Source organism: Peromyscus maniculatus, chromosome 3 (assembly GCF_049852395.1).
Source record: "Peromyscus maniculatus bairdii isolate BWxNUB_F1_BW_parent chromosome 3, HU_Pman_BW_mat_3.1, whole genome shotgun sequence".
Lineage (NCBI taxonomy): Eukaryota > Metazoa > Chordata > Mammalia > Rodentia > Cricetidae > Peromyscus > Peromyscus maniculatus.
Genome location: NC_134854.1, coordinates 151949703 through 151976650, shown reverse-complemented (window position 1 = coordinate 151976650; position 26948 = coordinate 151949703). Strand labels below are relative to the sequence as shown.

Below are 26948 nucleotides of genomic sequence, written 5' to 3'. Positions count from 1 at the left end.
TGAGGTCAGGAATGGGTGCAAGGACTGAATCATTTGCTAGCTAGTAGTAATTGAGCTGTCTTTGGGTTTACAACCTAGCCAGGCAGTTCAGCTGTGTGACCTTATAATAGCAAGGCACCTGGTCTAATCTAAAGCTCTCTTGAAGCTTTGTGTCACTTCATGATGTACATGAAACTTGTAACTGTAATTCTCAGCATAAAGATTAAAGGAATTTAGCCAGTTTGGACTCAACTGTTTTCCTGTGTCAGCCTAAGTTCTGATATAAAACAGTTTTCTACGTTTCTCACAGTTTTTGTGGAACAAAGGCCTAGCTGTGAAAGCATATTTTATTCACCATAGTTACACAGTATAAGAAGAAATCATCTTCCTGTCAATCCATAGAAATAAGTATGCCCAATATATTCATGAAGAAAACACACTACCAATTCAGGATGTGGGAAGAATCCCCTATCTTGTTTTAGGAAAAAATTATAGTAGCACATGAGAAAATTACATACAGAAGCAAACAGTATTCAGAGTCTATTTCCTCCAAAGCCTTGCTTGAAATGAGGTTCTCCATTAGAGAATTACTCATCTGGTGGGTTGACACCTGAATATCATCTGTCATCTGCTGTATATGTCTATGGCCCTTAGCATTTCATATCAACTGCAAATAAAAATACATTGACTTCTTCCCTTCCTAATTGTGTCCTCTTGATCTCCTTCAGTTGTCTTATTACTCTAGCTAAGACTTCAAGTACTATATTGAATAGGTATATAGAGAGCGAACAACCTTGTCTTGTTTCTAATTTTAGTGGAAATGCTTTGATTTTTCTCTTCACTTATGTTGATGTTAGCTATGGATTTGCTGTAAATCGCCTCTTATTTTGAGGTGTGTTTCTTATATACCTTCCATATTCTCTATAGGACTTTCATCATGAAGGGGTGTTGGCTTTTGTCACAGGCCTTTTCTGCATCTAATGAGATGATCTTGTGGTTTTTGTCTTTCATATGGTGGATAACATTTATTGATTTATATATATTGGACCATCTTTTTAATGGGTTCTTGGTTTCAGTTTGTAAGTATATTACTGTGAACCTTTGCATTTATGTTCATGGGGTAATTAGTCTGTAATTTTCTTTCTTTGTTGGGCCTTTATGTGGTTTAGATATCAGGGTAACTATGGTCTAGTTAAAAGAATTGGGCAGTGTCCCCTGTTTCTATTTTGTGGAATAATTTGAAGAATATTGGAGTTAAATCTTTGAAAGTTGACACAATTCCATGCTAAACTATCTGGCCATATTTTTTTTGGTAGCAGACTTTTAATGACTGGTTATATTTCACTAGAGGTTATAGTTTACATTGCTTATCTGATCTTAATTTAACTTCGGTAAATCATATATACCAAGAAAATTATCCGTTTCTTTAAAATTTTCCAATTTGGTGAAGTATGGGTTGCCAAAGTATGTCCTTATGAGTCTCTGCGTTTCCTTGGTGTCTGTTGTTAAGTCCTCATTTTGTTTTTTAATTTTGTTATTTTTGTTCTTTTCTCCCTCACCTTTAATTAATTTAAAGAAGGGTTTGTCAATCTTACCTATTTTCTCAAAGAACCAACTTTTTCCATTGATTTTAAAAATTATACTTTGTCTCTATTTTATTTATTTCATCCCCGAGTTTTATTATTTCTTGTTGTCTACTCCTTTTGGGTGTTATTCCTTCTTTTCGTTCTAGAGCTTTCAGGTATATCAAGTCACTAATATAATACCTCTCTATTTTTTTTTTTTAATGTGAGCACTTAGTGCTATGAGCTTGCCTCTTAGAACCACTTTCATTATTTCCCATAAGTTTGGGTGTGTTGTGTTTTCAGTTTTAAAATGTTTTTAATTTCTTTTTAAATTTTGCCTTGACCCATTTGCCATTCAGTAGTGAGTTGTTCAGTTTCCATGAGTTTGTAAGTTTCCTGTTGTTTCTGCTGTCACTGGTATCCAGCTTTAATCCATGGTGTTCAGATAGGATACAGGGTATTATTTCAACTTTCTTGTATCCGTTGAGATACTTGATTTGTTGCCTAATAGGTGGTCAATTTTGGAATAAAATTCCATGAGCTACAGAGGAGAAGGCATATATTTTGTGTGTGTGTGTGTTTGGGGAAAATGTTCTGTACATGTCTGTTAAGTCCATTTTGTTTAAAACATATTTATCATCAACCTGTTTTTGGTTGTTTTGTTTTGTCTGGATGACCTGTCTATTGGTGAGTGTGAGGTACTGAAGTCTCACAGTATCAGTGTGTGAGGGTCAATATGTAGAGGCCAAGAAAGGAGGGGCCTCAGTAGGTGGTATGCGATGAGCTGGAGGTAAGATTAGGGGTTGGAATTGGAGGACAAGGTGGAGAGTAAAGATGGCCTGCCTAATTCTCTGGTCAGTGTGGCCGGTGGGTCTCTAGAGAGTCAGAAGTGAATTTATGTATGTTTATTCTTTCTGTTTCAGAACCTAACTTGAATTCTTAATTAAATTGAACATAGAGAGTATGGAGCTTTCTGGTTCCTCTCTGCTTTTGTTCTGTTCTAGTTATAAACCCAAGATGTTGTCTGCACTGGAGGAGAGTTCAAATCTGTCAGCTGCCTTTGGTCATAACCCAAATAGATGATCTCACCAGGTGATGGGGCTCCTGTGACACAGTGGCTACTCGACTGTGACAGGTCAAACCCACAGGAACAAAGTCAAAAAGAGGATACTGTCCCTAGTGTTTCTTTGTTTGTTTTTCATTTATTGCTTGACTGGTGTGAACTTTGAAACAGTTACATCCATCTCTGAGAAATGACCGTCATGTTCCTTTATAATTTAGTTTGGGAAATATATAAATCTAGTAAATGAATATATAAGATTCTTGCAAATTAGAACTCTTATATAAGAAACCCAAAAAATAAACAATAAAATCATCATTTCTGATGGTGAACATGCCATTTGTGTTCCTAAAGACACATAGGTGGAACACTGGGGGCAGGGCATATTTTGCAAAATTAAGAACAATTTAATTGCAAAGTTTTCCTGATGATGTAAGAAGTTGCTCCTTGGTAAGGTTTGGGATTCTTGGGTTTTGAGTGTTTTGTTTGTTTTTGTCAACACTAGTTGATCTCTAACTCTCTAATGTAGTTAAAGATGACTTTGAACTCCTGATCCCCTTATCCCCATCTACGATGCTGGGATTGTAGGTGTGCACCACCATGCCCAGTCTCATGTCAGGCATATTTAAAAATCTTTCACATTCATACTTGTTTTTCATTTGTTTGTTTGTTTTTGAGACAGGGTCTCACAATGCAATCCTGGCAGGCCTGGAATTTGCTATGTAGACCAGGCTGGCCTCCAACTCATAGAGAAATTCCTGCCTCGGCCTCCCAAGTGCTAGGATTAAAGGTGTGTGCTTTCACACCTGGCCTCCACAGTCAGAAGTTTGACAAACATAAGGTTCTAAAAACAACCATTTAAATGTCATAGTACTGAATAATGTGATTCTGTGCAGTAGGCCTCAGGGAGAAATCAGATGTGGTGGTGTTTATGAATGAACTAGATGTAAAAGTGAGGCTTAAGTAGGTTTTGTGGCCATGATTCTGAGGACAGCAGGTAAAGTCCTGACTGCCTTCATTTTGCATCTAGAATGTCCTCCAACCTCTGTACCTCACAGTAACTGACTTTAATCCAAGAGAAAGAAAATGCCATCCTCAGTTTCTCTTTGTTCCCTGCAGAGAATGAGACTCCCTCTTCAGTTTGGCGCCCTGTGGCCTTGACCCTGCTGACCTTGTGTTTGGTGCTGCTCATCGGCCTGGCAGCCCTGGGCCTTGTGTGTAAGTCTGCTCTGTGCTCTATACTGGGGGAGGTTCCTGATTCCTCCGTTTGCCCAGGAGGAGAAACTCTTGCTATGAGTTTCTTTAAAACCCTAATTCTGGAGCCTTGTCCCTCTTTCTAAAGGCAACTGTTTAAATGGCTAGGAGTTGATGTACTAAAAACCAGCAAGCATTTTTGAGTTAGAAGAAAACATCCTCTTTGAGATAAAGTATTGTAACCATTTACATATCAGTATGTAAATCACCACTACAGAGAGCATGCACTGTTTATCTCCCCCACCCCACCCCCCGCCTTGCTCTGGTGGTACAGCTCTGGCATCTGCGCTGAGTTTACATGGTGTTGTGGACTGATGCAGGGGAAAGTGTTTTCTGCACACATCCACCCTCTACACAAGGATCAAAGATGTGCTACGTCATTATATTTGTTAAAAAGGCTGGGAAACGATACGATTATCTTGAAAAAGAAAAGCGCGTGAAAATCAACAAGGAATATTGAATGTGTAAAAACAAACAAGCAAACAAACAAAACCTTTACAATTCAAAACAGCAATGGTGTGTTCCTAGAGCAACTCAGTAGGAATGAATGTACAGCCTCTTCCTGAACTGCTGAAGGTGACCCAGGTAAAAGCCATATAGCAAAGCAGACAAGGAGGTCATACCCTGATTTTATTTGAAGCAAATGTTAAATTTATAAACATACATTTAAGAACCAAAACAGAATTCTGTTGGTTCTCTCTATCCCCAAATTTGCATCATTCTGATACAGCACTGGTTTGTAATCACCTTTTTTCTTAGGAACATGAAGCAACTCTCACGACTCATGACAGATTTCTCTAGATTTAGAAAACTGAAGTTCAAACCTCTGTTGAATTTTTTTAGTTGAGTGACACTAAAGATGTTACTTATCCTCACCAACCCTAACCACAAAATCTATAAAAATATGGAAATGAGATCTGACCATTTTAACAATGGAATGAACAATGAATTGTGCCACTCTTCCAACATTCAACATATTAAATGTCAATAGAGGAGTAGATTTACAGTTTTAGATTGGTATTAGGTTTGGCTGTGCATAAAATATTTGTTGAGCATAAAATAGTTTAGTATTGGGCTCTTAGTTTCTAAAGTTAAGAACCACTATTATGACTTCACATTTTCCAACAAAGATGAAAATATAAATTTGCCTGAGAGGACACTATTAACTATGCCACTGGATATGGCAATGTGAGTTTTCAGTAATAAGATATTAAGCTATATGCTTCATTATCTCCCCCATGTGCAAAAAATAGAAACAGGTAAATGAGCTGTACAGTCTGACTTCATCACATGACTTAGTTTTTCAGTTCTACCAGCTCTCCAATACCCAGCAAGACACCATCACTGAAAAGGATGAAAGGCTGGGGAACATATCTCGACAACTGCAGTCGCTCCAGATCCAGAACAGGAAACTCATAGAAACCCTGCAGCAGGTAGCTGTGAAACTGTGTCGTGAACTCTACAACAGAAGTGGAGGTGAGCATGCTGCTGTCTCTCTGGATCATGGACATTGTTCTACCTAGACTTGAATTTCCCCATCTGGGTAACTAGAACCATGTTTTTTTTTTGGTTTTTTTTTTGGTTTTTCGAGACAGGGTTTCTCTGTGTAGCTTTGCGCCTTTCCTGGGACTCACTTGGTAGCCCAGGCTGGCCTCGAACTCACAGAGATCCGCCTGCCTCTGCCTCCCGAGTGCTGGGATTAAAGGCGTGCGCCACCACCGCCCGGCTAGAACCATGTATTTTTTAGAAGTACTTTTCCTGCCTTCTCAATAAAAAGTTTGAGCCACATAATCATGATCAGACATTGAATTATAATTGCTTACACACAACATCTGTGTCACTGTACAGGAAGGGATTCTTCAAATTTCAGCATTTAAAACAAGAAAAGTCGTTAATTTAGAATAACCTAAACAGCTCCATCAGCAACTAATACACGGATGTGCCTCAATTAAGTCGGCACACACTAATGCAGCACGATGAAAGTGTTGGGGATGTTCTAACTACAATTTTCAAATTTTTAGGCTCATGCAAGGATTAGTTTCAAAATTCAGAGAACTTGAATTAAATCACAGTCATTTTAGTTCACCATGAACTCATCTCAGTTAAAAATATGAATCTTACAAGGAACCCAGAGTAATGACAATGACCGTAATGGGCAAGCCAAAGCTGCCACTGATGCTAACTATCAACATCACTTCAGTGCCCCACCCAGACCCCGCCACTCACTCTATCTTACTATTCTCCTTTCTTGAAAGTTTCATCCCAGCACACTCTATTCAAGTGAGCCCTCTCCTTTGCCCTCTCCACAAAACAAGCACAGGAAGCAACCTAGATATTGCAGCCTGTGTTGGTTTCTCTTTTAGAAACTCAAAAGTACCACAGTTGCATCATCATCCCTCCCCCACACCACTTCTCCTTCTGTAAGCAGACACTGAGTGAATGATTTTCTCAGTAAAGTGTCTCATGGCACACTTCTCTAAGTGGTTCTTTTCCACATGACTAGTGGCCTCGTTTACCACAATTCTCTCTTTTCTGTTTCTCTGGCAGCCCAATGGGCTTTTTTTCTTTTTAAGATTCTATATTACCAAAAAGATAATTCTAGTATCTCTGAAAACAATGGTCCCTGGAATTCTCATCTAGCTTTAAAAAAAAGGCTATGCAAATATATTGTGTACCCTAATAAAATTTGTTTAAGATCAGAGAAACAAAGGAACAAGACATCTCTTACCTCTAGGACTCCTCAGCCTGAAAAGCTTTCTAGTCAAAAGGCCTCTAGCCGGAAGGGGCTCCCCAGTTGAAAAGCCTTCCGTTCCTGTCTCCTCAGGCCTTATAGACCTTTCTTCGCCCAGCCATCACTTCCTGGGGTTAAAGACATGTGTGCTTCCCAGTACTGGGATTAAAGGTGTGTGCCACCACTACCTGGCTCTGTTTTCTCCCCTAGACTGAGTCAATTTCATGTAGTCCAGGGTGGCTTTGAACTCACAGAGAGATCCACACGGATCTCTGCCTCCCAAGTTCTAGGATTAAAGTTGTGTGCCAACACTGCCTGGCCTCTATGTTTAATTTAGTGGCTTGTTCTGTTCTCTGATCTTCAGGCAAATTTTATTAACGTACACAATATATCACCACAATAATCAATTTAAATATAAGATGATAAGAATAAATGCTGTGTGAGGTGCAAGAAAGAAAGTCTGGGTCCCAGGTATAAATTGACTAATATCCTATGTACCCAAAATCTAGTGAAAATAAACAAACAGAAAATAACCACATATTTTTAGATGATATCATGTCCATGTGTCATAATACTGACCCAGCCAGGCAATGGTGGCACCTGTCCTTAATCCAGTAGTCAGGAGGCAGAGGCAGGAAGATCTCTGTAAGTTCTAGGCCAGCCTGGTCTTCAGAGTGAGTTACAGGATATCCAAGACTACACAGTGAGACCCTGTCTTAAAAAACCAAAACAAATAAACAAATGATTGACCTACCTGAGAATGATGCCTTATTGCACATTCTTGCTGCATTGACCATGTTGTGGCTATTGTCACGTGAAGCCTTTTACATAGACAGGGACTTTGTAGGAGAAGCTCATAGGGAGCACCCATGTTCAGTTTGGGAACTCTATGACCATTATTGTTCCACTAGTTCTACATAATATGAACAAAACATCTGAAAGCACTACATCTTCATGGCATACATTCACCTAGCTGATCAAAAGTATGCATCTCCCCTGAAACATGTTCATGTATATATGCTTGCACATATAGCATTCACAAGTGCTGTGTCATGGGGAAATATTTTTTCTCGAACTTCTTAAAAAATTTTGTTTTAGATTCAGTTGTTTTATTTTATGTGCATGCATGTCTGCATGTATGCATATGCACCGGGTGCATGCCTGGTGCTCTTGGGGGGGTCAAAAAAGAGTATTGGATCTTCTGGAACTGGAATTACAGGTGTTTCTGGGCCACTGTAAGGGTGCTGAGAATCGAGCCTGGGTCCTCTGAAAGAACAGCCACTGAACCATCACTCTAGTCCCTTACTTTTATTTTCCCAGTTGCTTAAGTAATGTTAAATTAACACTAAATCAGATATAACGATGTATGTCTCTTTCAATGTGTTTAGTTTCATGGTATCACTTCTTGTTTCACACACCACTTTCAGACTTTAGTCTTTCTCGCCTTTCTACATAATTATCTCTTCTATAAAATCATTGCTTTCATTTCCACAAGTGAGTGAAAACATGTAGTATTTGTCTTTCTGTGTTTGGTTCTTTTCACTTAGCACAATGCTATCTAGTTCTATGAACTTTGATGTAAACCGTCAAACTTTCATTATATTGCAATAGCTTAGTAGTACCTGTTGCATGTATGTGCTTTATTTTCTTATCCAATCATCAGTCCATGGACAGTTTGGCCGAGTTCATTTCTTGGCTACTATAAATTGTGCTATAATAATCATGGGAGTAAAGATATATATTTAATATCATAGTTGCATTTCATTTGGATACATGCATAATAGCCTGATTACCAGATTACTTGTTAGTCATAGTTTGAGTTTTTTGAGACATCTCCATATTGTTTTCTATAGTGTCTGTACTAGTTTACATTTTAACCTACAATGTGTAAGAGTTCTCCTCTCTATGTTTTCTTTCAAATATTTGTTATTTTTCAGTTTTTAATTGATTGTCATTCTAACTCACAAGGATTACATGGTATTCATTGTGGCTTTGATTTGCATTTTTGTGGTGATTAGTGACTGGAGCACACTTTTTAATTGGTCTTATTAATAAAAACCCAGAGTCAGATATCAGGGTGAAAGATGAAAGATCACAGAAGCAGAGCAGCTAGCCACTAGAAAGATTTCTTACCGCTAGGAATCCTCAGACCCTAAGGACCTAAGTTCCTGTCTCCTCCCACCTTATTCCTCTCTCTGCCCAGCCATATCACTTCCTGTCTCCACCTTCCTAGTGCTGAAACATCTTAGTTTTTTAGGATCACATTCATCTACTTTTTCTTTTGTGGTTTAAGCTTTTGAGTTCAAATCCAAAAATCTCTATCTACAGTAATGTCTTGACATATATTTCCTGTGTTTCCTTCTAATAGAGTCACAATTCCTGTTTGTACACTTAAGCCCTTGACCCTTTTTCATTTGACTTTCTTATATGTCAAGAAACATGAGTCTAGTTTATTCTTCTTCATATGAATATGTTTTCCCCATAACATACACTAAAGACACTGTTCATTCACTATGCTGTGTTCTTTGAGCTTTTGTTAAAGCTGAGGTGTCTGCATGCATGCAGATTGTTTGCTGGATTCTCCATTGTGATCCATTTGACTACTCAGATTTTAGCAGTAGTTTGATACTAAATTGTTCTTAAAACCATGCTGTCCTGGATAGTTTTATGTTGACTTGACACAAGCTACAGCTATCTAGAGGAAGGGAACCTCAATTGAGAAAATTTCTCCATAAGATTTAGCTGTAGGGCCTGGAGAGATGGCTCAGTAGTTAAGAGCACTGGCTTCTCTTCCATAGGTCCTGAGTTCAATTTCTTAGCAACCACATGGTAGCTCACAACCATCTGTAATAAGATCTGGCCCCTCTTCTGGCCTGCAAGCATACATACAGATAGAATACTGTATAGATAATAAATAAATCTTTAAAAAACAGATTCAGCTGTAATCTTAATCAGTGATTGTTGCGGGAGAGCCCAGTCCATGGTGGGTGGTGTCTTCCCTAGGCTGATAGTCCCAGGTTATATAAAAAAGCAGGCTGAGAAAGCCAGGTAGCCATAGTCCTCCATGGTCTTTTTCTCAGCTTCTACTTGCAGGTTCTCTCCCTTCCTAAGTTCCTACCCTCACTGCTCTTGATGAAGAACTGTTATATGGAACTGAGTGAAATACACCCTTTGCTCCCCACCTTACTTTTTGGTCATGGGGTTTCATCACAACAATAGAAACCCCATCTAAGGTATATGCCAAGCATGGTAGTATGAGCCTGCAATCCCAGCTACTGAGGCAAGAAGATCACAAATTCAAAGCTATACAGGGCTATAAATTGAGCCGAAGGCTAGCCTGAATCACTAAGTAAGTCTCAGTCTCAAAACAAAAGGTTAGAAAACATGGTATATGGCTCAGTATGTCAGTATGTAGCCTAGAGTAAACAGTGTTCAAATCTCCATCACCTCCAAAATAAAATAGTGATGCAACCATGGATATTATTAAATGGCCGCTCTAATACACACACACACACACACACACACACACACACACACACACACACACACACACAAACACATAAACACACACATGTCTTAGATGCGTGTTTCTGATTCTCAGAAAATAAAGTTCAGACATCTACACCATGATATTTATGGTACTACTACTCACACATGTACCCACATATCCCATCTTACTCTCAACTTATGCACTTAATTGTTTGGTTTGCAAGTGTCCATCCCCCAACACATACACATGCACATGCACACACACACACACACTGTACAGAAAGAGTACAAGGAACCCACACCTGAGAATATCAACTTGAAAAGAGGAAAGACCTACTTAGCTTCCAGATTCAGATTTTTTATTAAGAATTTTTATATTCATTTTACATATCAATCACAGATCCCCCTTTTTCCTTCTCCCGCCCCTCCAACCTTCCTCCCCCACCCACTCCCCATTCTCTTCTACAAGAAGGTAAGACCTCCCATAGAGAGTCAGCACAGCCTGGTACATTTAGTAGAGGCAGGTCCAAGCCCCTCCTCCTGCCTCAAGGCTGTGTGAGGTGTCCCACCACAGGTAGTGGGCTCCAAAAAGCCAGCTTATACACCAGGGATGGATCCTGATCCAACTGCCAGGGGCCCCTGTTAGTTATTTAGCTGCGTTGTGTTCTTACCCTGCAAGGAAATGTCACGAAACACGACAGAATCCGCTTATAAGAGTTTATTAGAAATACAGGGATAGAGTGCGCAGGCCTGTGGGAGAGACACGTGCGTGGAGAAGAGGAAGAGGAGAGAAGAGAGAACTGGGAATATGGCGCTCCGCTTTAAAAACCGGCTGGGGGCGTGGCCAGGTCACGTCACTACTCCACGCATGTGCGTAGATCACATGGTCACGTAGCGCGCTTACGTAGCCATGTAACGTCACGGATTCTGGTCACGCGAGATGCCTTGGCCGGAACTTGCTAGGCGGAGATGTCCGGGTCCGCCGGTATCCTGGCTACGAGAGACGCTTTGACCCGGAAATGGCTAGGCGGAAGTGTCCGCCTGGTAAATGGGACCATGGGGGGCGTGTTGTAAACCCTTCATTCCCGACTCTTATTTTTTTTAAAAAAAAAAGAAAAAATTGTGGTTGACTGGGTACGGGGGCGACGTTTCTCTCAAAGACTGCTTCCAGCTGAATAGTGGGCGTTGGTTGGCTCTTGGGGGGGGGGAGTGTGAGGGGTATCTTGTGAAGTCCGGGAATGATGGTGGAGGTCCTGGAATGACGTTCTGCCATCTCCTGGTTCTGCAGCTGTCCATCTATGCTGCTGCTGGGGACCTCCCGTTTAACAAGATACTGTTGACATAGAGAGAGCTTAGAGAGAAAGAATCATTATTATTTCATTTTGGAGTTGGCATTTGTCTGAGGTAGATTTGGCCTGTCCAGATAGAGGCATGTGACATTTACCTGAGGTAGATCTGGTCTTAGTACTCTGCTTAATTTCTATCTGAGACAAGCCTCATTAGAGGTAGTTCATTTAAGGCACCTGTTTTCCTTAGGTAAGCCTTGCTGGAGGTAGTTTATTTAAGGCACCTGTTTCCCTTATTAGGTTAGCACTTGGGAAACACAGGTGATCAGTTGCTGAGTATTGAACAATGATAAATTATTGTATTACATTATTCCTTACCGCCTGGATATTTTTGATGGTCCTTTTGCCTCCAGCTCTGTGTGGCCCTGGTTGGAAAAGGAAGGGGTGGTACCTTATTCCTCTGGAATTGGCGGCAAAGCAGGGGATCCTGATGTCCTCTGGAGCTTGAGAGTGAGAGACCCTGTTTGTTTCAGTGTATATGAAGAGAGATTTTTCTGGGATGGAGGTGAGATAAAAGGTTTTAGGTGAGACAGGTGGACCCAGTGAGGAAAGCCCTCGAGTTTAGCAGCTGTAGGGGTTACAAGAATTACTTTGAAGGGTCCCTGCCACTTAGGGAAATGACCTGGAGGAGAGAGAAGAACCTGATCTCCAGTGTGTATTGGAGATGGGCAAGGATTGTCACATGGCTGAGGCAGTGAACAGTCCACATAGCTCCATAGAATAGACCTTAGGTGACATAAAAGAGGAGTTAACAGGCTATCTGGAACAGTTGGAAGCGGAAAAAAGACCTGGTGTTAGAACTGGTCTGGGGAAATATTTAACTTTTCCTGATGGTGGGCATATGGGTAAAACCGAGCTGTAGCCTGGGGAGGTGGGAAGCCTCCAGCATGGCCATTATATGGCCTGAGTTAGATACGGATCCCCCTTTTGATGTGAGAAGTCCACGCTCCCTCCAAATAGCAGCGTGGGAAAGGAGGATATGAAAAGCATATTTGGAGTCTGTAGAGTTAGTGGCTAGGAGGAGAAGTAGGAGAGCTGCTGGCGTGTCTGGGAGGAGGCAAATGTGTGGAGTGAAAAGAAATGGACGCTCCTGCCTTAGCTAGGAGATCCCTCCCCATTAAAGGTACAGGGCAACTTGGCACCACTAAGAATGTATGTGTGAGAGGGATGCCTCTGAAAATACAATTAAATGGCGGTGTCTGCTGAGGCAGGTAAGGCTGTCCCCCAACCCCGACAATAAAGGAGAGGTGGCATCCCAAAACTCCCAGGACTGAGTCAATGGCTCTGGTGTCCAGAAGGAAAGAAACGGATCGCTTCCCTGCTGCGTTCTGGGTTCCCTGTCATGTCTGTAGCCAAGCCTAGGTCTATTGGAGGTCTTAGCTTGATGTACCCATGCATCTTGGTGCCTGGGGGCAGTCAGCTGACTCTGTCTCTCTAGGCGGCACTTTTAACAAGGCTGTTGATGGCCTGGCAGGGCATCGGTAGCCCGTGGCCTTTTCCTCATTTAAAACAGGGACCCAACAGCTTTTGGAAGTCAGCGAGTGCCAGCACTTGGCAATTTTGTTTTCGGGCTTTTATCTTTTCCCTGGCACACCTTAAATGCCACAGATGACTCTTTTGCCTGTGGGGTCAGGAGCCTTGCTCTCCAGATACTTAAGTTTTAGTCAGGAAGGTCTGGGGAACGAGACGGATTCGTCCTTATCCTGAATTATTTACTGGTTTTAGGGCAGCCTTACGGAGGCCTGTCAGGAGACAGGTAATAAACCTATCTCTGGCTAGACAGCCACTCTGGGTGTTGTAGTCCCAGCATAGCTCCCGGTCAGGAACCGCCTCGGCTCCTTGTAGCTAGAGTTTTCCTGCCTTGCCCACAGTCAGGACAAATCTTTGTCATCCGCCAGTCCCACAGCCGCTCAGACCCAACCAAGTAAACACAGAGACTTATATTGCTTACAAACTGTATGGCCGTGGCAGGCTTCTTGCTAACTGTTCTTTTAGCTTAAATTAATACATTTCCATAAGTCTATACCTTGCCATGTGGCTGGTGGCTTACCGGCGTCTTCACATGCTGCTGGTCATGGCGGCGGCTGCAGTGTCTCTCCGCCTCAGCCTTCCGCTTCCCAGAATTCTCCTCTCTCCTTGTCCCACCTACTTCCTGCCTGGCCACTGGCCAACCAGTGTTTTATTTATTGACCAATCAGAGCAATTTGACATACAGACCGTCCCACAGCACTTCCCCTTTCTTTTTTTTAAAAGGAAGGTTTTAACTTTTACGCATCTCCAAAGTCAGCTTGGTATATTTGGGAATTTGGGCGTAGCTTCTTTTACTACTTCCTGCTGGAGGGGGGCGCTGTATCTTATGGGGACACAAAGAAAATTTTAGGATCATGGAGTAGTCCGTGAGACCGTATTGTCTGAGCCAGTTGCCTTGAAACGATTCTGGATGTTGAATCATCTGGGTCATGGTGTCATCAGAGATCTTTCAGGTGGTCTTGGCTGGTCAAACCTGATGTATCTTAATCTGGAACAAATCCATAGCCTCTGGCTTTCTGTGGAAACAAAAGCAGAGCCTCCTTTCCAAAGCAACATATCCTTACATCCAAATTTTGAAGTTAAGGTATCTTTAAAATACACATTTTGGCATAACTCAACAGCTTTTGCAATCAAATGTTTCTCTTCAGTTACGAATATCAAAGAGAACATAATCCAGATTCTCTGTGTGGTAGCCATCTTTATGTGGCTTATGTTTTATATTACCTTGAGCCTATTGCTTTAAACTGCAGCCTTTTAAGCCTGAAAAGGCACTGTGGCTGCTGGCTCCACCCACTTCAGCTTCCCAACATGGCGGTGGTACGTTTTCCGCCAGCTCTGGGAGTCAACAATTCTCAGAAATAGTGGGTCTACGCTTTTATCCAAGCAGCGTGTAGCCCAGAAACCCCCTTTTTTTTTTTTTTGTACTAGCAAAGGCTAAATCCACCACGTAGCTTAATGTGCCACTTGCAGAGGCCTCATTCCCGCCATACTGCAGATCGAGTGCACACGCCAGGAACCTGCCAGGAACTCAAATCGGCAGCTGCTGCTCATTTGAGAGAGACAATTAGGAAGCTGGTTTTAGTTCCGTTTTAGAATCTTTTCTCAGGTTTTAGGTGGAAACTCTTGCCAACTCGTTGGGCGCCATTTGTAGCTAGAGTTTTCCTGCCTTGCCCACAGTCAGGACAAATCTTTGTCATCCGCCAGTCCCACAGCCGCTCAGACCCAACCAAGTAAACACAGAGACTTATATTGCTTACAAACTGTATGGCCGTGGCAGGCTTCTTGCTAACTGTTCTTTTAGCTTAAATTAATACATTTCCATAAGTCTATACCTTGCCATGTGGCTGGTGGCTTACCGGCGTCTTCACATGCTGCTGGTCATGGCGGCGGCTGCAGTGTCTCTCCGCCTCAGCCTTCCGCTTCCCAGAATTCTCCTCTCTCCTTGTCCCACCTACTTCCTGCCTGGCCACTGGCCAACCAGTGTTTTATTTATTGACCAATCAGAGCAATTTGACATACAGACCGTCCCACAGCAGCTCCTGGGGGGTGTGAAAGGTTAGTTTGATGAATTTCGTCTGCGTGAATCTTAGCCTGTTCCCATACCCGCCTGAGCTCCTCAGAAGGTCATGAAAGGTGAGACTATAAGATTGAGTTATATATTGAAACTGTTTAATAAAGGAAGCAGAATTAGACATATAAGAACCCAGCTTACTTTTTATCTGAGAGAGTGGATGGAACATGAATTTTAATTACTGGTTCCTTAGCAAGATCTAGAGTCAGAAATTCCGGAGTCAGAGAATCCTCTGGTTTACGTATAGCTAACATCATATGAGCAGGAGAGAAGGAAACGAGAAGAGACAGTTTAGCATTGAGAAAGAAGAAAGCAACTCTTTCCATTTGCCTGAACGCCGACAGTGATTGGATAGCTCCCGTGAAATATCAGGATCTAAGGAGCCGCTTGGCGGCTCTTTGTTATTTTTTTAAAAGCATACTTTGGCCACTTTTTTGAACATAAACAAGTTAGCTTAGAAATCTTTACATAAGGCATTAAACTGAGAGGTTTTAAAGCTTCAACAAGACAGCCTAACGGAGAGGAAGGACTAACAGGGTTGGAAGCCTTGTTTCCCATGTCTGCAGCGGAGGCAGAAAAATAAAAAATAAACGTGATCCGGAGCCAAGGCCCCAGGCGTCCCCAAGGCCAAGGGCGGATACCGGGCTCAGGCTGCTCCTTGACTCGTCAGCCACAGAAGCAGGGGCCCCCTCCACGGTGAGGAAAGGATTCCCCGGGAATCCAGACAGCGTTTGCCCCTTCGTCAAGGAGATGGACGTGCCGGCCTCACGTGGCTCCCAGGACGCACCAACGTTGGCGGCCCTAACAATAATAAAAAATAAACGTGATCCGGAGCCAAGGCCCCAGGCGTCCCCAAGGCCAAGGGCGGATACCGGGCGCAGGCTGCTCCTTGGCTCGTCAGCCACAGAAGCAGGGGCCCCCTCCACGGTGAGGAAAGGATTCCCCGGGAATCCAGACAGCGTTTGCCCCTTCGTCAAGGAGGTGGACGTGCCGGCCTCACGTGGCTCCCAGAACGCACCAACGGTGGTGGCCCTAACTCGAGAAATATCTCAGGCTGCAGACGTGGGAGACGGCTAGAAAAGTTAGGCCTGCGATAGGGGCCGACCGTAGCCAATGAAGACCGTGGTCGGGGGTTCCCCCGGTCTCAAGAACACGTGTGAGATGCCGGACAATCAACGGTCATTCTCACAGATTCAGGAAACCGTTTACGCTGGCCGAAAAATGGGGGGACTCACCAATCGAAGAAAGCGGTGTTGGATGCAATTTGGATGCGATTCAGGCGAATGGAGAGCGGTCTGTTGCGTACGGAGCAGATTCCCCGGTTCGCGGGCTTCCAGGTGCAGGGCACCCGGAAGTGCCCGCTCGGTTTCAGCACCAAAATGTTAGTTATTTAGCTGCGTTGTGTTCTTACCCTGCAAGGAAATGTCACGAAACACGACAGAATCCGCTTATAAGAGTTTATTAGAAATGCAGGGATAGAGTGCGCAGGCCTGTGGGAGAGACACGTGCGTGGAGAAGAGGAAGAGGAGAGAAGAGAGAACTGGGAATATGGCGCTCCGCTTTAAAAACCGGCTGGGGGCGTGGCCAGGTCACGTCACTACTCCACGCATGTGCGTAGATCACATGGTCACGTAGCGCGCTTACGTAGCCATGTAACGTCACGGATTCTGGTCACGCGAGATGCCTTGGCCGGAACTTGCTAGGCGGAGATGTCCGGGTCCGCCGGTATCCTGGCTACGAGAGACGCTTTGACCCGGAAATGGCTAGGCGGAAGTGTCCGCCTGGTAAATGGGACCATGGGGGGCGTGTTGTAAACCCTTCAGCCCCTCAAGCAGATCAAGCTACACAACTGTCTTGATTATGCAGAGGGCCTAGTCCAGTCCCACAGCAGCAACAAAGGCCACTGCAGGACAGCTTACATCGTGCATGCCATCTTGAAGCAGAGAAAAGGGCATACACAAAAAGTGATATGTATATGATACAGACCCAAGAACATGCCCCAGTGACTGATTTCTAACTTAACTCCTATATTCACCACCTCCTACTAAAGCCATCATATTTAGAACCAATCAAGGAATCAGTCCATCAATGATATCAAAGCCCTCAGGATCCAATCACATCATCAAGCTCACCAGCTCAAAACTATGTACCCAGTGCTTATGAGACTACGGGAGGAAATTCATATTCAAACCATTGCAAAATCATATGAGTCACCATATGAAGAAATATTCTGACCACATTCTGCATGGCATAGGCAAGGAAATTTCAGTCATTCGTCACCAGATTCAGTATTCTACATCAGCACTATCTGTTTTAATTTTCACTGAATGTTCAACACCGACTATAGATCATTCCTGGTGGGGAGTGGGTGGATAGCACAGGTGTTCCTCAAGTATCTAAGAGATGTAAATTAGGTTTTGGAATGTCAAACACTGTTTATTTCCAAAAGAGGAAACACCGCAGATTCAGGTAGAAGATAACTAACCAAAGTGTGTTTGTTTGTTTCCTTTCAAGGACACAGATGCAGTCCTTGCCCAGAAAAATGGAAGTGGCATGGGGACAAATGCTACCAGTTCTATAAAGAGAGCAAAAGCTGGCAAGGTTGTGAGTACTTCTGCCTGGCTGAAAATGCCACCATGCTGAAGATAAGCACACAGGAAGAGCTGGTAAGTTCCTGAGCCTCAGTATTTGAAGGAGTTTCCCAAAAGAACAGGGCAAGAACACTGTAAAGACTCAAGTTTCCAACCCACGGATTTCCATACTTGTTCACAGTGAAACCCAAGTCATACTCCAGTTGCTCCAAAGGATCCCTGAAGTGGATAAAAAACTGTGTTCTCCCCAAATACCTACTGCACATAAATATGAGAAATAGTTCAACTACTCCTTCAGAAAATGGGCAGGTAGAACATGTCCAAATTTGCCTGTCTGAGATGGGGTAGACAGAGAATAATGGTGTGATCTAAGAAAAGTAATAATATTATGGTCTGTCTTTCTGTTATAAACATTAAAAAGCTTTTAATTGAAAGTAGTCTGACAATAATTGTAAACTACACACACACACTCACACACACACACACAGACAAGGCTGGCCAAGGCAAATATAAGACTAATGGACACATATTTATGTGTCTCTGGAACCTCATTGACCAACAGCTTAAAAAGATGTGACACAAATCTGGAACTGGAATTTTTTTTTTTTTTTTGAGTGCTGGGGATTGAATTCAGGCCTCATGAATGCAAGGCAGACACTCTACCACTAAGCAGCATTCTAAGACTTGGCTTTTTGTTTGATAGACTATGGAGTCTGGGGGAGACACTGCTCCCATTATAGGGAACTCCATTTAAACCATTTTATATATGGGCATGTATGCATTTTAATAAGATTCTAGAGTAGTAGGTTTGTACATAGACTTTTCAAAGGTTGTTAATGTTTTTTGTCTATCCCATACTTCCTCTTCTACCCTGCCCTCCCACTTGCATTCCACTTAGCCCTTCCTGTTCTGCTTCTCTCTTTCATATGACTTGCATTATACTTCCTTTTTCTTGAAAACTCCCTATGGACTCTTACTAGATTCTTGCCTTCTCTGAGTAACCCAATTTAAACACACATATATAAAAATTCAAAACTAACATTCAAATATGAAATAAAGCATACAATGCTTGTTTTTACAGCTGAATATTGGAAATGGAATTGTCATATGTTAGTATATGGCTATATGTGCAGGAAAGATATACATATATGTATATGAAAATTTACATTTTTCTCTTCTTTCTAGTGTGAGATCCATGTCACCCTTCTAAGTCCCCTTTATTTCTTTTTACATTTAAGTATCTCCATAACTCTGTTCTCATTTATAAGAACTACTTCTCCAGTTTTTTACTAACAATTTTTCCATTTTCTAGAATAATTTCACTTATTTTATAAATATTTCTCCCACTTGTTTTTATTCCATTTTAATTCATTAATCATTAGTAATGACAAAACATTTGTTTAATTAATTAATTAAAACTAAATTATTTTTGGAGACAGAGATTGGACACAAAGCTCAATGCATACTAGGCAAGCACTCTACCAACTGAGCCATATTTCAGGCTTCTGATTTATTTTTACCTCTGTCTCTCTGTATCTCCTTCTGTGTCTGTGTCTCTGTCTCTCTGGATATATATATATATATATATATATATATATATATATATAATTTTTTAAGATAAGGTCTCACTTTGTACCCCTGGTTATCTTGGAGTGGGCTGTGTAGAGCAGGCTGGCCTCAAACTCACAGAGATCCACTTGCCTCTGCTTCCTGAGTGTTGGAATTAAAGGCATGCACTACCACACTCAGTTTCTCTAATCTTTTATATCAGTTTTATGTTTAATCTTATACATTAAGAATAATGTTAAAGTATTGGTCAATGTGACTCCTGTTTTCATAATATCAATGTATATTCCACACTTATTAAGACAAAGCGTGTTCTATCCATGTGTCGCTTACTTACTGGACAAATTTCTAAAGGGCTTCATGACAGGTGCCTTTTCCTCTTGAGTCTATTGTCATGTATGTGTGTGATCACCTACCAGGCCTCCATGTTATTCTTCTAGAAGCTATGCTAATCCCATACATCCTTGTACCCCTGGTTGAAGCATCTCCAAGCTAAAGGTTTTCTTGTGTGCCTTTCACAGGATTTTGCCATGCCTCAGAGCTACTCTGAGTTTTTCTACTCTTATTGGACAGGGCTCTCCCGCAATGGCAGTGGCAAAGCCTGGCTGTGGACAGATGGGACATCTTACTCCTTTGAACTGTAAGCCTTCAGAACATTGTGTGGGAGAGGTATTTAATAAAGACAGGTTAGCAGTGTGATTCAGCAGTAATTATAGAGCATCTATTTCATACTGCATAGTGTGCTTGCAGGGGGATGCCCAGAGGACCTTGTGTGGCAATGGCTTAGGAAAGTGGTGGGCTAGAGAGAGAAGGTTATCGAATATCAGCAGGCGGTTTCCTGACTGATTTCAGCAATAAGTACCTAGGAATTGTTTTTCTGGGAAGCAAGGTAATAAAGGTAGAGAGAAGAAAAGGGAAAGGTGATCTATTTTGGATGAATGATTAAAGAGAAACCTTGGAGACTCAGATGTAATAGTGGTCATCCAGGGTCATCCAGTCTGTCAAGAGCCAGGGGTAGGCTACGGCCTCAGAGAGTTCTTGGATCTCCACACTGTGTCATGTAAATAAAAACATTTTATTTACCACAGAAGCATTTAGAGAGGGTGTGCATGGAATTCCATGACACTAGTAAATGTAATTTCTTTATGAAAGTTTATTACATTCAAAGCTCTGTTAAAATGTATTTTGTTCTCTGTGTATGGTAAAAACAGGACATAGTAACATAATCACTTGTATTTTTAATTAAGTAAACTGAACACTAGAAAAGGTAGATAACTTTAAAATAACAGTAAAGTCAGAGTGCCTGTTGCTTTATTTTAGAACAGTTTTTGCAGTTTTGAGTGGTCAGTTACTTCTGAAAATGAGGTGGTGACTGAGAAGCTGAAAATTGTCTTCATTGACCCCATCTTTCCAACAAAGACATCCAAGGAATATAGATATGATCTTTGTCACTGAAGGAATGCTTTTTTGTTGTCTCTGAATGTGTCATTTAAGAAATAAACTCTAAACTCTAAATAAAATTTAATTAAAGAATTAAATTAAGTTCTTTTCTTTTTCTTTCTCAAGGTTTGAAATTATAATAGATCCCACCAATCTAAGAAACAGGGACTGTATGACCATCTTCAATGGAAAGGCTTACTCAAAGGACTGCAAAGAGCTGAGGAGGTGTGCCTGTGAGAGGACGGCAGGGAGAGTGGTACCCGAGGTGCTCCAGTAGGTGCCATGAAACATTGAACAGAGGGGGCCAATAAGTCAGCTTCAACCACCAGCAAAAGGACTGAGTCAAGGGAGGTCAACGCAGAGGACATCCAAAGCTTTGAAAAACCGAGAGGCAGCTGTTGGAACTGGTACTTGAGAGACTGTCCTGGTTCTGACAGCATCATCCATTACCTGAGCTCCAGTTCTTGCACACATTTACCTGTTACAAGGATTCTTACTCATGAACCACCAACTAGCCTCAGTAAGCTAGAGAGTGGTCCTCTTTGATTTACGCAAGTCTTTCAGCTTTCTCCCTTCTCAGTGTCTGTTTTCACCCTCTTTTTCATGTCTCTCTTACACTAGGAAAAGAGACGCCTAAGAAAATAAAGCTGTTGATATGAACCCACTTACTGTGTGTGGTGGAATCCACACAAGTACTGGTGCCTTCCAGTTCTCAGCACTTGGAAGGTAGAGGCAAGACATGAAAAGTTTAAGGCCACCCTCAGCTACATAGCATGTTGGAGGCCATCCTAGGCTGTATGAGAACCTCTTCTCAAACAGAAAGAAGGGACAAAAGAGAAAAAAGAAAGGAGAAAAGCAAAGCAAAACAGAGAACAGAAGAAAAGGAAGTGAGACCCTTTGTCCTAACAGGCAGTCCAAGAGAAACTAGCAGATGTCCCACTCCTGTGCTGTTGTAAACACAGCTGATTCTTTGTTTCCAGTTCACACTTTGCCTCTCCCAGGCTCTCAACAATGACTTTGCCTGCTACACTGCTGGCCAGCTTTTTAACTGAGATGGAAATTGTGTCAATCTCCACTCCATCAATTGTGTCTTTCTTCTAAGCATGTCTCCTGGGAAAGAGATGATCGCAACTCTGATCTAAGTTAGAATTGCTGTCCCTGTACTCCAACAAGGAGACTGGAGTAGAGAGAAAAAAAATTAGTTTCTTTACATGCACAGATAATAGCTTGATTTCCTCCATCATGTTTGAATCATGTTTATACCTTTCAGGTACTAAAGTTTCGATAATAATAACTGTGATGAATGTGAAATGGGTGTGGTTTCAGAATGGATTTGTGATTTGGGGGAATATTAGCAAGGGAATGCTTTTCACACTATGTTAACAGAACTGTTTGACTACTTATGACTTGACAATTAGTGGGTCCACTCTGAGGATATTGTTTGTGTGATATTTGAGATTGAGAAAGTGTACAAAGCAAATTGTCTTTCAGTGGGGGCTTTATGATATTCCTAGTGAAACGATTGGGGTAAAATCATGACATCAAGTTTGGTATGTTGAGTAAACAAGGTGTGATAGACCACATGATTGATTTCTGAACAAGCTTCGGAGGAGAAAGAGAGGCTATGATGTCTACACAGTCAGACTCTTGACTAGACATGAGTTTCTCTGGGTGATGACATTCAAAACTATAACAGGGGTCATTGTGAACAGCACCATGTCAACTGGCTTCATTAGTTATAGATAAACCAACGCTATGGGACTGACAGCACCAGTATAAGACTTCATACTCTTACTTTTCAACAGTAAAAACTTGGAAACATTTGTTTCATGGTGAAATTATATTAACTTAGCCGGTTTCTGATAAGAACAATTCTGCATTTATTTTCATAAGACTTAATTTGACAACGGTTACTTATCAAAACATTACTGGCAAGCTACTTAAGTTTTCTTTTAGATTTCCTTCTAACTATCTAGGGGATTTCTTCAATGATGAATGAATTCTATGCAGGTTTACTGTGTCAAGCACATAGAAGTGCATTTGTGGTTTTGAAATTTAAGTCTCTCTTGGTTTATTTATTTATTGAGCAAATCGCATCACTTCATGTAGCTTATTAAAAAGTGGAAATATTTTTAATTCCCCTATGATGTTACTTAAAATGTAGAAAGTGTGAAGTTACTCTCATAATGTGGGTTGTAATAGAAAATGAAAGGGGAATTAAGAAAATATTTTAAAGGATTTAATGATTCTTATTTAAATATAGGGGACACAAATGCAGCATCTGTATTCATTAAAGAGAAAAACTATTCTCAAATATTTCCCAAAATTAAAATGTTGACTGTTTTCCTGGCTCAGTTAAAGTGACTAATACAATAACCTACAAAATGAGAAATAAAGATCAAGGCCATCATTAAGCAATTGTTGTCTAAACCTACTACAGAAGGAAACTGCAGTCAGCAAGAGAAAGTCAAAAACTTTGTGGACTTAATTGAAAACAAGGGCCATGGCTCTCATTTAAATTTTGACTCCTGGCATTCTGCACTCCTGGAGGGAAGACATCTGTCTCTCTAACTACCATTGATTGGAAGAGTCTAACTATCTAGAGGATGAATAGCATTCTCATTTGCAACCTGAGATCTCAAGCAAAGTGTCCTTTCCATTGGAAAAGAGAAAAATTGTGCTTTTAAAATTTATTTTCTTTTCTTGATCTTATTCTTCATCATTGCCCTTAGCCCCCCTTTCTTTATCCAAACCTGATAATATCAATAACATCACAAACATTTCAAAAGATGAGAAAGGAGGGGTATGGTACAAGATTGCCTCCTCTAACATTTAAGACATAAGAATCAATCATAAAATGAATTTTAAGGTAAGTCTTGCTGATAATCAAAAATGGAAACCACATGAACTGGCTTTCTCGGGATGAGAAGACATTTTTCTAGTCTCTTACTCTGTAGGTAATTGTAAAGAAAGTGCAGGAAAGGTCAAACAGGAACGTGGCCTTTCCCATAGAGTGAGCTCCCTCGGGTACACAATGAGCTATTTCTTTTCCTGAGGATATTGAACACTCTCAGGACTTATCAGCAGGAAACAGGTCAGGAGCCCGGTGACAGCAGGAAGCTTGAGAAGGGTAATGGGCAGCTTTTACTTGGGGAATACAAACAGATTACAAACTAGGTACAGGGTCGAGTGGGTGTTCTGGGGCCAGCCTTAATGTTTGGGAGTCAAGGGCAGTTGTTGGAAGACACACAAAACGTACTGTGTGATTTAAGATACACAAAACTCACTGTATGCATAGATCTTTAGACTCTAACAACACATTTATTTATATCAATATTATGATGTCAGTATTTTATTGGCGCATTTAGTGTGCAATACTATGCAGCACTGTTTCCAATTGCAGAGGAATTATCTTTTTCCCCCCTTTTTAAAAGTTCACTCAGGGAGATGGATTAAAAGTACCTGATTCATCATTGGTAGGATTGGGACAGGAAACCGGCCCTCTTATGGCTAATTACCATCAAAAAGGACAGGTATCCTGGATCACTAGCAACCTGCCCTGAGAACCTCCCAAGCTCTGCCTCTGTGTTGGTGCAGCATGGCTGCCTGGAACATTGTAGACTCCTGTGTCAGCTGCACTGTAGATAAATCTCTGGCTTGTAAACACAGAATCATGCATCATGCATATACAAGCTGGATAGCATCAGCCGGAGGATGTTTGCATTCAGTTTCCTTGTACTTTTTTGAGAAGAATCATCAATGCTTCCCATCCTTTCTCTAAACATAGCCTGAAGACAAGCCTTTGAAGAATCTCAGAGACAAACAGTCTTTACTGTTAAAACTCACCATTGTTTCTCTGCTTTCCAGATTAGTATATTTAGCTACCAGCTGCCAGCTGTGGAAACCAAATAGCCTACAACTTCCACGGTCTGTGGGCTGCTTGTCCTCCCAGGATCAGCAGAAAGCTAGAGACATTTCTATGTCGTGTGTGTGTATGTGTGTGTGTGTGTGTGTGTGTGTGTGTGTGTGTGTGTGTGTGTGTGTGATGCTTCCATCCTTTAAATATCATGTCAAGGTAAATAAACAGAAACAAGAAAAACAAGACAAAGACATGATCTTCTCATTGCTAGAGGACCATAGCCACCGAGAAATGAACTTCAGGTTAAAGGATGCTTAGTTTTATTTAAATAATTCCTGCTTCCTCAGTAAATTATGTTTTTTTAAATTATTTATCTAAGTTATGCCATTTTAATAAGAAGGAAAGGATGAAAATCTTGTACCTTATCAGAATGAATACTTATCAGAATGAAAGTTAAATATGACCATATTGAATTTAGTGACTATTTATTGAGAGCATGCTATGTGTAAGATTTAGAGATGGCACATGGTAGACATAGAATACGATAATAATTAGTAAATTTTTCCTTCTCATAGATGGCAAGTATTTTCACTTCAACTTTTCTACCTAAAATATCATTTTCTATAGTTTGCATGTAACATTAGGATTGCATTCTTAAGCAGTATTTTGAAGTGAATCATATTATGATTTTATAGTGGGAAAGTTGAGGCACAGAAATGGGCAGTTGAAAGTGCTCGGTTTTAATCTTGGCCTTGCAGACTGTGAACTGTTTGATTGGTGAGTGGTGGGATGGACAGTGCCACTTCTACCAGAGGACATGCTGATGCTGATGTCCTGACTATTTCTTCACCTATGTGAAGTTCTAAGGGTTCCTTTCCTAGTAGAACTCTACAGTCTGAAAAGCTCAGTCCAACACTACAGATAGAAGAAGCCTCCTTTCCTTCTGAGACAGATCAGATGAATTCAATGACTCTACACTGTTGGGGCAGGAGTTAAATCCTGTTAAACATGTTAATTGTTTGGAAGTACTCTTAAGTGCTATTAGAATTGCCATATATTGAGGTTTTATTAAATCTTTATTGTAAACAGGCTGTAAAGGTCTGTGAATGATTCAAGCTATCAGCCAAGCAGCCTCTTTTCTAAGAACTGGCCAGATTGCCCTGAGGGCAGTACAGTTGTTTGGGCAGTTTACTCTGAAGACCACCACCTCATGGCTGGAACAGCCTGAGGAAGGAAAGAAAGCAGCACTCCTTGGCAGACTGCAGATGGCCAGGCCTATCCTGCAGCTATTCACACGCAGGCCAGAGAGGGAGCACTTCCAACCTGTGGACCCAGAGAAAACCTGTGAATGTGGAAAGAAGAAGAGTCTGTGCTGTGATTGGTGCAAACACAGTCCTTGAAGGGCTGCCATGACTTATGCGGACACCCTCACTACACCCTCTTTTGTCTATTAAGTGGGCTGTTTGGTTTAGTTTTAGAGTCAGCCAGGAGACCCCTCACCTTCCTCTGATACTCCTAATGTTGCAACGACTTCCTGAATGGCCCTTTCTCGCCTCCTTTGCTCTTTATCTTTGGAAGACTGAGCTGAGCTGGTAACACAGAAGAAGCTGCAGAAGCACAGGATGGTAGCAAAGGCCCAGGCAGTGTCAAAAGCAGTTACTGCTCTGGTAGTAACAGCAGTCACCATCACCATGGCAGTAGAGAACGACCAGAGAAGAGCTGAAGAATTCCAGAGAGTGGCCAAGGCAGAGAGGATGGGCAGCGGAAGCAGAGAGACACAGAGGAATGATGGACATAGAAACAGTAAGAGAAAAGGCAGAAAAGCAAGGCCAAGTAAAGATACCAGAGAAGAGAAGCAGTGGGCTCGGGGAACAGCCGTCCAAGAACCATAACACTAGTGGGAGATGCCTGCTGCTATTTACTGCTGTCTGCTGCTGGTGTTGAAGGTCATGGCTTTCAAAAGCTGCCGAGAGCTGCGGCCCAGTGGTGATTAAACCCCAGAGAAATAAGCCTCCAGCCTGCACATCCAGATCCTAGAGCAATAGACCCCCAAGCTCCTAGGGTTAGGAACTGCAAGCCTCTATATCTGTGAGGTCAGTCCCTAGGCCTTGGGTGTCAGAGGAGGATTACCAGCACTGGAGGTCCCCATCCTGCTCATTTCTATCTATAGCCAAAGGACCCCAGGCATGTGATTCATAGTAACACTAGTTTGGAAATCTATCTGTCTCCTCTCAGAGTGTGATCTCATGATATAAAATTCCTAGAAGCTGATCTGAAGAAAAATCTATCAGTTGTTAAGTATAATGGTAAATTTATTTATTAAAAAACAAACTAGGGATTACTGTACAAACAAATTCCCACAATGATGGCTAAATTTCTTGGTGGTATGGGTAATCACTTTGGACTACCAAACAAACAGGAAATGATTTTCTCTTCTTTGTTATCAATGAGTCAGGGCTTCTGTAGC

The 26948-nt window shown here is 41.6% G+C and overlaps 1 protein-coding gene and 1 long non-coding RNA gene across 3 annotated transcripts in view; one reads left to right on the top strand and one right to left on the bottom strand.

The window, feature by feature from the left end:
- Window positions 1-21933, top strand: part of Clec1a (C-type lectin domain family 1 member A) — a 36116-nt gene extending 14183 nt beyond the window's left edge. The window contains exons 2-6 of one of the 2 annotated variants that reach the window (XM_042274182.2): window positions 3724-3822; window positions 5158-5334; window positions 17540-17691; window positions 19756-19822; window positions 20749-21933. In XM_042274182.2, coding sequence (XP_042130116.1) covers window positions 3724-3822; window positions 5158-5334; window positions 17540-17691; window positions 19756-19822; window positions 20749-20762 — 509 coding nt within the window. In that variant the 3' untranslated portion in view covers window positions 20763-21933. Of the gene's footprint in view, window positions 1-3723; window positions 3823-5157; window positions 5335-17539; window positions 17692-19703; window positions 19823-20748 lie in introns of both variants that reach the window. The other variant, XM_006996394.4, reaches the window with a different exon arrangement.
- Window positions 10782-12625, bottom strand: LOC143272540 (uncharacterized). The gene is made up of 2 exons (XR_013050188.1): window positions 11649-12625; window positions 10782-11601 (listed from the first exon to the last, which is right to left on the bottom strand). It is a non-coding gene; the product is annotated as an uncharacterized LOC143272540 (long non-coding RNA).
- Window positions 21934-26948: the final 5015 nt, after the last annotated feature.